The sequence below is a fragment of the Halichoerus grypus genome, chromosome 6 (genome assembly GCF_964656455.1).
Source record: "Halichoerus grypus chromosome 6, mHalGry1.hap1.1, whole genome shotgun sequence".
NCBI classification, from domain to species: domain Eukaryota; kingdom Metazoa; phylum Chordata; class Mammalia; order Carnivora; family Phocidae; genus Halichoerus; species Halichoerus grypus.
In genome coordinates this window covers 19,876,075-19,891,547 of record NC_135717.1, presented here as the reverse complement: position 1 = coordinate 19,891,547, position 15,473 = coordinate 19,876,075, and the positions used below count along the sequence as shown (strand labels likewise).

Below are 15,473 nucleotides of genomic sequence, written 5' to 3'. Positions count from 1 at the left end.
GCTGGAGGAGCAGTGGCCCGGCTGTGCCGCAGATCACGGTTTATGGCAACCCCGAGCTGAGAGCCCGCGCCTGGGCTCCGTCTCTGCAGCCGGCTTCCCCGCTCCGATACCTGGGAGCTCTGCCGCACTCAGGCACCCCCAGTCTTTCTGTGACCCCGAGGGTCCTGAGACCACACTGTCCTGTGAGGGTTGCACCCCCCGCTTAGCCACCGGAGTGACGTCCCTCAGCGGAGCAGACTTCTAAAAGTTCCGATTTTGTGCTCCGTGGCTCTATCACTTGCCAGAAGCGGCCGACGGAGGCCCCTCCCCCGCCGTCTATCCTCCCGAATAACGCCTCGGATTCACTTCTCCGCACGTCCTACCTTCCAGAAAGTGGTCGCTTTTCTGTTCAGAGAGTTGTTGCTATTCTTTTCTTCGATCTCCTGTTGAGTTTGTAGGTGTTCAGAATGGTTTGATCCCTATCCAGCTGAATTCCTGAGAGGAGACGAAATCCAGGTCTCCTACTCCTCCGCCATCTAGACTCCAGTTCGAAGTTTGTCATTTTTATGTAGTCAAATTCATTAAAGCTTAAAGCTGATCTCGCTATGCCCCCTCCCTGCTAACTCTCCTGATATTTTCACCCAAAAACTGTCTTTATTACATGAGATACCATTTGATGGGTTGTGTTGATCAGTGAAACCTATTTTAGCAGAATAAGGAAATGTATTAGATTGAATAACAGGAATATAAAAAGATACTTGGTGAGAGATCTCGTAATCAGTATATGCACTTGAGAATATTTGTATATGATATTTTGTTGTTAGAAAAAAATAATTTGACTTAAATGAATAGAATTTGCTGGCAAAGGCACATGCCATGATCAGCATGATACTTGGATTTGCAGACATGATAAGGAGGAAGATATGGTAAGCCTTTAACATTTTGGTGACCCCAAAAGGTGGAGAAGAACTGGGGTAGGATTTGAGAGATGTTCGTGCACAGCATTACTTAAACCATGTGGACCAGGTTTGAACATGAATAAAGAATGGTTATAAAGCCCATTTTCTTGGCTATAGCACCTACTTTTTGTTTCTCCCATTGGATCAAAGATCTAAAACCATCAATACTGGAAAAAAATAGTATAATCTTGAGTTATAGATGGTATTTCTAATTTTTACATGATCAATACCTAGAGAAAAAAACTTCTAACTACATAATAATCAGAAATTTCTGTACGTAAAGCACTGCACATGTAAAATTGAAAACTAAGCAGTAATGTGGGAAAAATAGTGGCAACATACATGAAAAATAGTTAAGTTCTTTGAGATATATATATATATATCAACCCCCCAAGCAATAAGAAAAACACAAAGACTTCAACAGAACTATGAGCTTAAGATGTGAATGAGCAAGTTTCTAAAAGAAACTAAGAGATAATAAACATATGAAAAACTGCTCAGCTTTGCTTGTATTAAAACAAATGCAAGGGTGCCTGGTGGCTCAGTCGGTTAAGTGTCTAACTCTTGATTTTGGATCAGGTCATGATCTCAGGTTTCAGGGTTGTGGGATCAATCCCCCCATTGGACTCCACACTTAGCGGGGAGTCTGGTTCAGATTCTCTGTTCCCCTCTCTCTGTCTCTCTCTCTCTCTCAAATAAATTTTAAAAATCTTAAAAAAAAATGCAAATTTAAGCAATGAGATCACATTTTAAAGACATAATATTAATTATAAAATAGCATGATATAGAACTTGCATAATTATGGGTTTATTTAAAAACAACAACACCCATATTTATATATTGTCTCCCATGTTGATAGTGGTTATTTTTAAGTTATGAGATTGTGGGTGATTTCTTTCTCTTTCTCTCTCTCTCTTTTTTCTCTTATATTAATTTAAAATTTTTCTACAATAAGCATTAATTGCTTTCGAAATAAGACCAGTTATTTATGTATTTACTTACTTTTTTAGTGATAATACCCAAAGCTGACATGGTTGTGTGGAAATGGGTATTTTCATGTCCTGACAATGGGAGTATAAATAAATTCAACATTTCTGAGAACTGATTTGTCAGGAGAAAAACTTTCAAAATCTACATACTCTTCAAGCTGGTATTAAATTTATCTGCTTTATTAAGTTTATATTAAAATATATGAAGAAGGAGCATAAGATACAGAGACAATAATATTCATTACAATGCAGATATTTGTAGGTTAAAATTTGTGACAACTTATATGTTCAAGAAGACAGAACCAGAATATAATTACAGAGTAATTAACACTGCTCTGAGGATGGTATTTGAAGTGCCTCCAAAAAATGAGTCATGCTTGAATAAATTTGAGAAACACCATGTTAAACAAAGTCAAATATTTTTCTTTAGTTGTAGGATTTTCAGAGACTTTAATAGCTACTGTGCATTATGACAATTCAAATAGGCAGTATTTCCCAAACTTATTTTACAGCAGAACTTATTTTTCTCTTAATGTACCTATGGGAATCTTCCAGATTAATGTTCAGAGAACATCAGTTTTGGAAACATTGCCATATAGACTCCTTCAAACGGTGTTGTAGAAGGGTATTTCACTACCTGGAAAGGGGTACACAATACACACGAAATGACAAAACAGGTTACAGAAGAGTGTGCATAGCATGATCCCATTAATGGAGGACCATGAATGCATTGAAAAGAGACTGGCAAAAAAAAAAAAAAAAAAATTAACAGCAAAGTGTTAAAAGTGGTTCTGTCTGGGTAATAGAAAATGGGTATTTCTTTTCTTTTTTTGCTTATACACATTTAATAGGATTTCACAATGAACATATATTACCGCACAAATAAGGAAAACAAAAGGTACAAAATGATGTAGAGGAATATGCAATATGTTCTTCACAATGTGTTTGGTGTGAAAAGGAGATTACAAAGCAGTTTGTCCATTACAATATCTTTTTAAAAATTACTTCCACATATGGATAGCTGTGTGGAGAAAAAGGAAGTGTACCAAGATATTAGCAGTTATTATTTGGGGGTCATATCTGGGATTACAGATAATTTTATGTAAACGGATTCCTTTCTTGTTGGTCTTTTGTTCCGAAGAATGTGACTTAAGCCGCTGGATCCTCTAAGGGAGTGGGTTTCCAAGGTGGGATGCAGAAACCCCAAGGAGGGTATGAGATGATATATTGGTTGGGAAACATTATTAAAGTATGTATTTATTTTTCTCATCCTTTGTATGTCCATTTTTCTATGTTTAGTAATGTACAAAATATATATTAGCACCGTAGTACATGTATGAAGTTTGTAGATGCATTTATATACATTAACAGTGCATTCTCCAAAATTTTCTTCCCACAGGGGATCATGATCAAAAATGTTTGTTAACTACCCCTCTAGAACACTGAAGCACTGGCAAGTGACATCCTTGGCCATGTTTCCTATCTTCTGAAAGATACTGTCCTAATGCCATGGGCAGTGGTTGGTGACCCAACTGCTTAAATCTTCTCTCTGGTTTTGTTGACCAACTAGCCTGAGGATCCCAATTTCCCATTCTGTTCAGTTTCCCAGGTCTCAGTGTGCTTTCAGGATAAGGGAAAGGGCATTATATTTGATGGCTAATGATGCTAAATACTAAATATATCTGGCTCTTCATCTTCTGGATGAGTGATGATTGCTGTCCTTGGCCCCATTGGGTGGACCCATGTGACCAATTCTGTCCAGACAGTTGTGAGTTGTAGAGTCATGTGTCACCCTTAGTACAGGCATTTGATTGCTATTGTGGGACCCTCCTTTCCACCACCATGACCCACAATGTTTGATATTGTGGGAGCTCCATCAGGCTGGGCTCTAGGGAGAGGACAAGTATGACAGACAGCAGTGCCCCCAGCCAAGTGAGTAAGAAATAAGCCCCAAGTGTCCATCAATGGATGAATGGATAAAGAAAATGTGATATACATATATACAATAGAATATTATTCAGTCACAAAAGTCACAAAAAAGACAACATGGATGAACCTAGAAGACATTATGCTCAGTGGAATAAGCCAGACACAGAAAGACAGATACCAGATGATGTCACTTATGTGTGGCATGTAAAAAAGTAGAACTCAAGAGAACCAGAGAGTAGAAGGGTGGATGCCAGAGGCTGGGGGTGGGGGTGGGAGAAATGGGGAGATGTGGGTCAAAGGGTACAAACTTTCAGTTATAAGACAAATAAGTTTTGGGGATCTAATGCACAGCATGGTGACTATAGTTAATAATACTGCATTGTACACTTGAAATCTGTTAAAGAGTAGATCTTAAGTGTTCTCATAAAAAACAAAGTAACTATGTGAAGTGATAGAGGTGTTAACATGTTTAATGTATATGGATCATCATGTTGTATACTCTAAATATATACAATTTTTGTCACTTATCCCTCAAAAAAGCTGGCAAAAAAGGGGAAATAAGCTCGGATTTGTTTAAGTCCTTGAAATTTGGGGGATGTTTGTTACTCCACCCAACTTAAACCATGCTGACTTTGAGATCAGAGCTTGCCTGTGAACCCCAGGTGTTGGAGATGGGCTCGAACCCATCCAGTATTGAAGTCCTATCCTTGGTTCTTCTGACAGAATGGAAGATAATTGCATAGATTTTTATTTTTTTGTATGATTAAGGACTACTTATTTCTGACCTTCTAAGGGAATTACTAAGCTTTTAAAACTGTTGATATACAGAAACAAAAGTTAGTAAGTTACTAGATTTTTCTGAGGACTTTAATTCATTTTTCTCCTAAGAAATGTCCTTTCACTCTTGACCTGTTTCCACAATGGGCTCTCCCCAGGCTCCTTTCCTAATGCCTACCTGGTGGTTAAGGGATTACAGTAGAGCCATAGCTTATGCAGGAGCGAGACTTTAAAGGCAGTGAACAGAAAACAATACATAAAAATAGTTCATTCTCAAAAATATTTTTCAGGTTTTTTTTCTAATTTAGAAATGTGTTGATCACAGCTCTAAAGCATTAAAACCCTTGAACATTTCTCAAATTGCTTTTAAAGAATAGTACACATGACTTTCTGCATACAAACCTGCACATGTACCGAAACATTGACATATATAGTAATCTAAAATATGCCATAAAGGGTACACAAGCACCTGCATCTACACACACTAGAATCACATTTAGTGTGGCAAATGCTTGCACTATGAGATTGATGGGGAAAACGGTGGATTAATGTCATCTGTCTCATGCTCACTTTTATACATAAGCCTATGGAGTGTGTGATGGGTAGCATTTCCTGCATTATTTAAACACGTTTTCTTTCCCCCCCTGGCCACCCCTGCAACGTATTTGAATTTTCGGATGTTAAATGCACGACTGTTACAGTCACGCTATGCTTCCTCATTATAGCATTTGATTCTGTTCTTTCTCTTCTATGCATTGATTGACTTTTCCCCTTTAAGGAAAGCAGAGCTAATATATCCACGCGACCATTTGTTACTGAGATTTCCTATTTTAGCCAAATGGATGTGTGTTCACTCCTGGAAAAGTAGATATGCCATACTTTTCATGTGAGCCTCTGCTACCCCTTTTCTGACATCTGACTTCTCAAGAGCTGGGATCCAGGCAGGTGGGGCTGGCTCCTGAGCTGGATATTCACATTGCCTCTCCAGATTCTCTGTCCACTCTTCTCCACCCTGCTCTGTGCCCTAGGGGCTGCATCATCCAGCCTCCCTCACCTGTGGTTTCTGGTTGTGTGAGGCCAATGGGAAGCACCAGTGGGAGAGGAGAAGGTGAATGAGTGAGACTTCCATCCCTCCCCACTCAACCAGGCTGCAAATGGGCAGTGGTAGGGCTTCTCTTGTGGATTCCCTGTCCACAGCTCTCCAAATCTCCTTAAACACCTGCTTCCCTTGCCCCTTCAAATACGGGGCGGGGCTAATGGTTTCTTGCTAATTCTTGCTAATGGTCTTGAGGTACTGCACCATCTCTGTAAATTTCTCTCATTTCTACCCACTACTTTCTAAGTGATCCCATTTGTAAACTCCTCAGTGACCCCTTCTGTACACATTATGTGTTTCCTACTGGGACCCCAACCCTTACAACATTATGGGAGTCCAGGTATCCCTGGGAAGTTGAAACTATGTCAATCTTCAATGCAGCTGGTATCCTTGGGGGAAAATGCCTCCCTTTTCTTTAAAAAGAAATTATTATTTAACAATTAAGATGTAAAGGCATGCAAGGAATAAGACAATGAATTCCCATGCCTCTCAAGAAATAAAAATATCAATATTGATGAAATCTTTTTTTAAAAAAATAATCTCTGAAATACATCCCCACAGTGTTTTTGAGCTGAGAATCCAAGCCAGGACCTACCTTGCTCACAAGAGGACAGATTTCAATGTGAGATGTGCCATCTGGGGCATTTTGAAATTTACATGTTGAACTTGTAAGTGAGTTTTTGTGTGTGGCTGAGAGAAACATTTGAGGTAGGCTTTTGGGAATGATATGCTGACCCAGCAGCAATCCTATTCAAGCCAACTGCTCTTTTCTGAGTCACTGGGTATGAGTTGAAAGCACCAGCTTTGGAATGGGACAGGCCTGCTTCTCAATCTTGACTCTTTCATTCGCGGCCTCTGTGACCTTGAAGGAGCATTTCAAAGAAGCTCCTTGGATACAGAGGCCCATGCTCTACCGTAAGACATGCCCAAGATGGCATGGTGTATAGGATGTATAATGGTGTGTACAAGAGCACTCACTGCACACAGAACTGTCGAGCAGGGGAAATGAGGTATGCAGTCTGATAAATATGATGCACAGTTACATGCCACAAAGGTGGTGAAATCTTAAGGCTAGACCATTAAGGTCATGTGGAGGGAATTGAGGAAAGATCTTGGAACCATATTGCTCAGCCCTTATCAAGCAGATGAGGACATAGACAGGACCACAGCTCAGACCCAACTCCCAGCTCTCCCTTCAATTGTTCACTCTCCACTGCCTTACCTCTCACATCCATTCCAGCTCAAAGTGGCAGTATTTTTTTAGGTAAGCAAGGTATTAGCAGAGTTTCACTGTTTTCCTTTTCCAGAGTTTTAAAGTAGAGCCTATTGTAGGGATAAGAAAACCCAGATAAGCAAAGAACTCTGTAGTTAGCACTTCCCGTCAAGGCAGTTCCCACTCTCTGACTAGAGTAGACAAGAATACGGGTTCTAGAATATGCTACTGAAAGACTCTCCTGGACCTAACTCTAGCCTGGCTCTTCTGAGTCCTCTTTCTGATGAGGTCTTGCCCTTGGGCTCTGTCCTTGGCCCATTTAGTCCAATTTTAGCAAGAATTCTGCTGGGTCAGTTGAGTGAGAATGGCCTACCTTTGATATCTGATCAGATTCCTCACCTCCCCCACCCCGCCTTGGTATCTGACAACCCTTGACATCTGATCAAATTCCTTATTCCCCTACCCTTCATATCTTATCACCTTGGCCTGCCTTCAGCGAAAATCCTGTGTAGTTGGTTTAGCAGAATTTTTCTTACCCCTGACGCTTCCTTTTTATAATTTCCCATCCACTGACCCCTACCCTGATCCTTGGCAGCCAATCTCTACTTGCTCTTGTATCTGAGGTTGAGCCCCATCTCTTTTCTCTACCACAAAACCCCCATCGTAGTGGTCCCCCTGAAAAGAGTCCACCTTACAGTTTTTAACAAGTGTCATGAATGATTTTTTCTTTAGCATTACTACCTGGGTTCAAATTCCAGGTCCACTATTTATGGTCTGTGTATTATTCTCCTTATTTACAAAATGAAAATAATGAGACCTACCTCATAGGGTTGTGTGAGAATTAAATGAAGTGATACATCTGTTTATATCTATATCCATATGTGTATCTATATCTGTCTAGCACAGTGCCTGGGACATGGTGACACTCCATACTTTCTGGCTGTTACTGTTTCTTCCACTAGAATGTAAACCCTGGAGGTAGACTTTGAGTCTCTTTGTTCCAGTGCGGTATGTCCAGTGCTTTAGGAAGTGTCAAGTGCACAGTAAGCTTCCAATAAATATTTGATGACTGAATAAATGAATGTAGTTCTTTATTTTCCTTTCCCAGAATTTGGAAGACATGTTGGAGTCCTCACACTTGCCCATGGTGATGGAACAAAGCCTCATGGCTTTCCTCTGTCTGGTAGCCAATTAAGGGCAGAGAGTACTTTAGGATGTATGCACTCATTCATTCATTCGACAAATATCTAATGGTAGCAAGTGATAGAGATAAAAAGATGATGAAGACTCTGAATAAAGGCAGAGAGAGATCACATGCCAGGTACAGGTAGATTTCAAGCATCCTTTCAATGTTGTTGCTGCATCAAGGGAGAAGCATGTGTTGGCAAGAGATGAAGTTAGAAGCTGGGAAAGGCCACATCATGGAGGACTTCGCAGACTTGCGTTGAGTTCCACAGAAGCAATCCATGAAACCCGGATTCAGATGCAAGTGATTCATTAAGAAGTGCTCCATATAGAAGCAAAAGCAGAAGAAGAAGCAGAAGAAGGAGAAGAAGAAGGAGAAGGGCTCCCAATGGAAAAAAAATATTTGCAAACCATGTATCCAATAAAAGAGGTTAATATCCAAAATATATTTAAAAAACTTACACACAACTCAATAACAAAACAAACACAAATAATCCAATTTTAAAATAAGTGAAAGACCTGAATAGACATTTGTCCAAAGAAAATATACGAATGGCCAACAAATACTTGAAAAGATGCTCAACATCACTAATTATTAGAAAAAATGCAAATCAAAACCATAATGAGTTATCACCACATGCCTGTTAGCATGGCCATCATCAAAAAGTCAAGAGATAGCAAATGCTGGTGTGGATGTAGAGTAAAGGGAACCCTTCTGCGCTATTGGTGGGAATGTAAACTGGTACAGCCATAATGGGAAACAGCATGGAGTTTCCCCCCCAAATTAACAATAGACCTACCATATGAACCAGCCATTCCATTGTTGATTCTATATACAAAGGAGTTGAAAACGGGGTCTTGAAGAGATATCTGCACCCCTCTGTTCATTGCAGCATTAGTTACAATAGCCAAGACATGGAAATAACAGAGGAATGGATAAATAAGATGTGGTGTATAAACACAGTGGAACATTATTCAGCCATGAAAAGGAGGAAATCCTCCATTTGTGACAATATAGATGGACCTTGAGAGCATTAAGCTAATTAAAATAAGTCAGATAGAGACAAATGCTATATGAGTTCACTTTCTAAAAACAAAACCAAAAGCCAGACTCACAGAAAGAGATCAGAGTTGTGGTTACCAGAGGCAGGTGGGTGGGAGTGAGGGAACTGGAGGAATGGTGGTCAAAGGTCCAAACTTCCAGTTATAAGATAAGTAAGTCCTGAGCATGTAACAACGTACAACATGATGACTGTAGCTAACACTGCTGTAGGCAAACAGACTTTGTCAAGGAGTATAAATCCTAAGAGTTCTCATTAAGAAAAAAATTTTTTTTCTTTTTCTCTTTTTTGTATCCATATGAGATGATGGATGTTAACTAAATTTACTGAGCTAATCATTTCATGATATATGTAAGTCCAGTCACGCTATTCAACTTAAACTGTGCTGTATATCAATATATTATATCTCAGTAAAACTTGTTGGGGGCAGAGAAGTGCTCCTAGAAAAATCTGATTAGAGAATGGGAGAAGCAGGGTGGAGAAGCCAGGAAGCCAACTGTGGTTGCTAGGGTCCAAGAGGGCCCCCCAGTGACCTCCACTGGCTGGTATCTGTTTTTGCTATCCTGTCCCACATCATACTGACTGATCTATGTGACAAATACCATGTAGCAGAAGTGATGGCATGTCCCTTCTGAGATTTGGTTCTGTTTTGGGGCTCTCTTGCTCACTGGCTGGCTCTCTCCTTCTCTTAGATCATTTGCCTTGGGAGAAGAGAGCTGCCATGTCATGTGAGCAGCCCTAGAGAGAGGCCCATCTGGCAAGGACCTGAAGCTTCCTGCCAACAGCCATGTGAGTGATCTTGGAAGCAGATTCGCCATCTGCATCAGATGGGTGCATCCCCAGCTGACAACCTGCCTACAGCCAGGTAAGTTGCTCCCAGATTCCTTACCCTCAGATACTGTGTGAGATAATAAGTGTTTGTTGTCTTAAGCCATTAAGTTTTGAGGGAATTGGCTATGCACCAATAGATAAATAATATACCCAGGAAGGGTGTGATTTTTTTTTTTTTTTTTAAGATTTTATTTATTTGGCGCCTGGGTGGCTCAGTTGGTTAAGCGACTGCCTTCGGCTCAGGTCATGATCCTGGAGTCCCGGGATCGAGTCCCACATCGGGCTCCCTGCTCAGCAGGGAGTCTGCTTCTCCCTCTCCCGCTCCCCCGTCTTGTGCTCTCTCTCTCTCTCTCTCTCACTCTCTCTCAAATAAATAAATAAATAAATAAATAAATTCTTTAAAAAAAAAAAAAAAAAAGATTTTATTTATTTATTTGACAGACAGAGACACAGCGAGAGAGGGAACACAAGTAGGGGGAGTGGGAGAGGGAGAAGCAGGCTTCCCGCAGAGCAGGGAGCCCGATGCGGGGCTCAATCCCAGGACCCTAGGATCATGACCTGAGCCGAAGGCAGACGCTTAACGACTGAGCCACCCAGGCACCCCAGGGTGTGATTTTTTAAAAAAGATTTTTCTTAAAGATTTATTTATTTATTTGAGAGAGAGCACACGAGTGGGGTGGGCAGAGGGAGAGAGAATCTCAAGCAGACTCTCCGCTGAGCGCGGAGCCCAACACAAGGCTAGATTTCATGACTCTGAGATCATGACCTGAGCCAAAACCAAGAGCCAGACACTTAACTGACTGAGCCACCCAGGTGCACCTGAAGAGTGTGATTTTAGGCAAAGTCCTAACCTCAACTTGATCAGCAGAGCAACTCTGGATTGTACGTTACACCTCACAGCTGGTCCTTACTTGAGGCAAGGGAGCTGGGTTTTCCTACTCTTATTTCAATGAGTCAATAGGCTGCCTTGACTTTTGATTCTCTGTACTTGTGGGCAAAAAGGCTCCATTTGTGCAGAGCGGTCCTCTAGAGAGAGTCTAAGGTGTGGGCCCTTAGATGCAAAGCATACAGAAGCTGGGGAGAGTGGGGGAGATAGGAACCCAGAAATACTGGAAGGGATTCAAGGGGATATGGGCCGAGCCCTGATGGTGTCCACTAACCAGGACACACCTGGCCTTGTTTGCCCTGTAGGTGATAAGGAGCCATCATAGAATTTCAAGCAAGGATGGTTCTGTTTAACCCCTTCTGCCAAGAAATAACTATTTGTGGGAAATAAGTATCAGATCTAAGTGAAGCAGCTCTTGCTTTGCTGTTCCCTACATTTTCTCTCTAAATTATAAATATACAAATATATATTATAAATATAACCTGTGTGTAACTCTGACTTAATGAGAAACATTTACAGCTTTTTTCCCCTAAGAATTGTCAACATTTTTTAATAAGTGGTTTAATAAAAAAAACCTTTAGGCAATGATCTGCAGCTTCATAAAATAAAGGTATTTCTAAGCCAAAAAAATTTCTCTTTATTTTAATTACTGAAAATAATAATCATTTCAATAATTTATCAAAATATCACTTAAAAAATAAAGGATGTAATTTATTTCCTGTTTTGGCCATGATCACACTAGCAGCCCAGGAGGGAAATGGACTTATGAAGCCATTGTACAATCATTTAGGCCAGAGATGCCAAGGGTGGGAAAGAAGTATTGGACACAGGTAATATTGGGATGCAGAGTCAGTAGTGGAGATGGAGAATTGGGTCGAGGAAGAGGGAGAAATTATGGATGCTCCCCAGGCTCTTGATTTGGGTGAGGGATGAGGTGGAGACGGAGAGAGACAGAGAACAAATTTAAATACTGAAGAAGAACATTGAGCATTCAGCCTTCAGCTCTTTAGACTAGTTTCCCTCTTCCCTCTGTCCCTTCTTTATATTCATCTTTATTAAACATCTACTCCAAGAATCTTGCTAACGCTGTGAGAGCTATAATGGCGATCTAGGCAGTTTTCCTGTCTCGAATTTGAGGCAAGATCAGAGATGTAAACAAATAATTAGGATGCTACCTGATAAAAAGACAGTGGTTTTGGAAGATAGAGGTTTTCTTCTTCCCATTATTTCTCTAGTACGAACTACCTTTCTTTTCATCCTCTCTGTGTGCGCCTCCCTTAGCTGTTCTCTTCCTTCTTGAGATTCTTCTTGTCTCATCTTCATTTTCTTTCCCCCCATTAATTCCCTGGGTCATTTAACATCTTGGCTAAAAGTTTCTCTGTGCCCTGCCTCTGTTTCTGTATTCCCTGCCCTGCCGGTGAGGCTGCACTACTTGACTCTGCGGTACCTGCAGAAAGCTTTTCCACTGAATCAAACTGTGCGTGTGTTTGCATTGATGTTTTCTGTGTTGGTTGGGTTCCCCTGAGAGGCTGGTGCCTGAAATGTAGAATTTGATATTCAGTAAGACTGCATGTGCGGCTCACAATGGCCCATGTCTCAGGTGTGCAAATGACAAGGTGTTTAGGTTTCGGAGAACTGTCACTCCTTAACAGACACGCATAGTTCATAGTGATCATCATCAACATTAACAGTTCCCGGTCCTCCTGGATTTTCAGGGCTCTGCTTGTGCTCACAGCAGCAAGCCAGATGCTCATCCTTGCAGTTCTCCTGGGGAAGCGGGCTTGTGGCAGGCAATGGGATTGACAAAGATTCTGCTGGAACTAATGGTTTCTCCAGTATTGTCTCATTACTTAGAGTGGCCTCAAATGTCCTCATCCTACTTCCTCTTTGCTATTATTATCCTATTCCTGCTAGGATGGTCCCACTTTGTCCCAGCAGCTTTACAGAAGGCGGCGAGGGAAGGGGTTGGCAAAATGGAACCCAACAGGGGCGTGGAGCTGAAGATGCTTTAATTCTTAGCCTTTAATCACCGCTGATCCTGAAATGATGACAGAAAGTAGCATGGTCTAAACACAACAAGAGGAACTCTGGCTGTGACCTGGCAGCTAATTAGGTCTGGATCTTAGCTTCTGCCCTTTTGTCCTTTCCTCCGAGGTCACAAGGGCTTGGTCTTTCTCTTGTGGGTTTGCTGAAGTAAAACTAACAGATTTATCTTCCTGCCACTGGTAGTAAACAACAGGAGACACTACTTGGGAGTAAGAGTATTCTTGTTATAAAAGGAATCCGTACAAGCCTTTCGGATAGACCCCAGTTTGGGATAGACTTGGCAAGCTGGCAGTTTCTGTCTTCCATTGTCTTCTGTTGCTGTGCTACTGAGTCCGAGATCAGAGCAGGGCTGAGTATGGCAGACTAGGACAAGACTGTCCAGCTGGAGGGCCAAATACTGTTCTCTAGCTCACGAGGTAGAGACACTAACAATTTCTTTGTTCCCGTCATTTAAAAAAGTGAACACAAACGTGGCATCTGGGCCACTTAATTCATTGATCAATCTCAGTATGTGATGCAAGTGAGGTGAGGTCAGCTTTTGGTTGGTCTTCAGGCAGCAAGGAAAATTGTCTGATACTATTTTCAACCTCAGGTGGTGTCACCATGGGCAAGAAAAACTTGCTTTTACGTTTGCTGAGTGACAGAGGTGTCTGGCATACTTCCTCATCTCCATTCTAACTCATCATTGAGATCTAATTTCCATGACTGTATACTTTCCCATAATTTTTCTTGACCCCTTTTCAAGTATTCGTGTTCTTTTTCATAATGCTTTGTTTTTTCCAAAGTTGCCCTCCCCCACATGACTGGAAGCTGATGCTACCTGTCAGATAAGAGTTTGGCTTGAGTTGGCATCAGATTTTAAGATTTTGTTCTCTAAATCCTGTCCAGGTGTGGGTGAGGCTCTTTGGTATGGCTCCTTGAATATGCTTCCTTTGACTCTAAAGACTTAGACAAGTCATCTGCTTGTCCACACACCTAATACACAGGTGATTTAAGGATAGAATAACTACAATAGCCATTCCCGTTCAAAAAGATGTGTGTGGGAAAGAGATACATATCAGCTACTGGTCTGTAGCTCTTCTGACGTCTAGCCAGGCAAATGTCTGTTCCTTGATTAGCATTCAGTCTTACACCTTGAGAGTTATTCTCATGGTTCTTGTCTTTACCCTCTGGGCTTCTGGTTCTATGCTTTGAGCCATTCTTCTTTTTTTCCAGCTTTATTTAGATATAATTGACATATAACATCGTGTAAGTTTAAGGTGAACGATGTAATGATTTGATATATGTGTATGTTGCAAAATGATTACTGTAATAAAGTTAGTTAACACATTCATCACCTTACATAGTTACAAATTGTGTGTGTATGTGTGTGGTGAGAACATCTAAGATTTACTTTCTTAGTAACTTTCAAAGATACAATACAGTATTGTTACCTGTCATGACCATGCTGTACAGAATTATTCATCTTAAAACTGGAAGTTTATACACTTTGACTATCTTCACCCATTTCCCACCCCTGCATCCTGTCCCTGGCAGCCACCAGTCTGCTCTCTGATTTTATGAGTTTGTTTTTTTTTAGATTCCACATATAAGAGACCATACAGTATTTGTCTTTCTCTGATTTATTTCACTTAGCTTAATATCCTCAGGGTTCATCCATGTTGTTGCAAATGACAGGATTTCCTTCTTTGTTGTGACTAAATAATAATTCCAGTTTGTGTGTGTGTGTGTGTGTGTGTGTGTGTGTACACCAAGTTTTCTTTATCCAGTCATCTATTGATGGACACTTGGATTGTTTTCATATCTTCGCTAATTGCAGATAATGCTGCAGTGAACGTGGATTGCAAATCTCTCTTTGAGATGGTGATTTCATTTCCTTCAGGTAGATCCTCAGAAGTGGAATTGCAGGATCAAATGGTACTTCTATTTTTAATTTTTTGGGGAACCTCCCCCTTGTTTTCCACAGTGGCTGCACCAATTTATGTTCCCACCAGCCGTGCATGAAGTTTCACTTTTTTTCGCCTCTCCAAGTGACTTCAGCTTCCTCACAGTATGGTGGCCTCAAGTCAGTCCAACTTCTTAAATGGTGGCTCAAGACTCCAATATAAGTGTTCAGCAAATAGGATGAAAATTACACCATCTTATAAAGAACTTATCAAACTTAACACCCAAAGAACAAATAATTAGTCAAGAAATGGGCAGAAGACGTGAACAGACATTTCTACAAAGAAGACATACAAACGGCCGGTAGACTTATGAAAAAATGCTCCACATCTCTCAGCATCAGGGAAATACAGATCAAAACCACAATGAGATACCACCTCACACCAGTCAGAATGGCTAAAATTAACAAGTGAGGACACGACAGATGTTGGCGAGGATGCGGAGAAAGGGGAACCCTCCTACACTGTTGGTGGGAATGCAAGCTGCTGCAGCCACTCTGGAAAATAGTGTGGAGGTTCCTCAAAAAGTTGAAAATAGAGCTACCCTATGACCCAGCAATTGCACCACTGGGTATTTAC

General features: G+C 40.9%; 1 protein-coding gene across 3 annotated transcripts in view; it reads left to right on the top strand.

Annotated features, from left to right (window-relative positions):
* The window catches only part of LOC118534539 (uncharacterized), a 260,521-nt gene that overhangs the window by 184,407 nt on the left and 60,641 nt on the right, over window positions 1-15,473 (top strand). For all 3 annotated transcript variants that reach the window (XR_013448790.1, XM_078074670.1, XM_078074669.1), the window contains one exon: window positions 9,881-10,053. Coding sequence is in view for 2 of the 3 variants with exons in the window: in XM_078074670.1 (XP_077930796.1) it covers window positions 9,881-9,920 (40 nt within the window). In the remaining variant the exon portion in view is untranslated. The remainder of the gene's footprint in view (window positions 1-9,880; window positions 10,054-15,473) is intronic.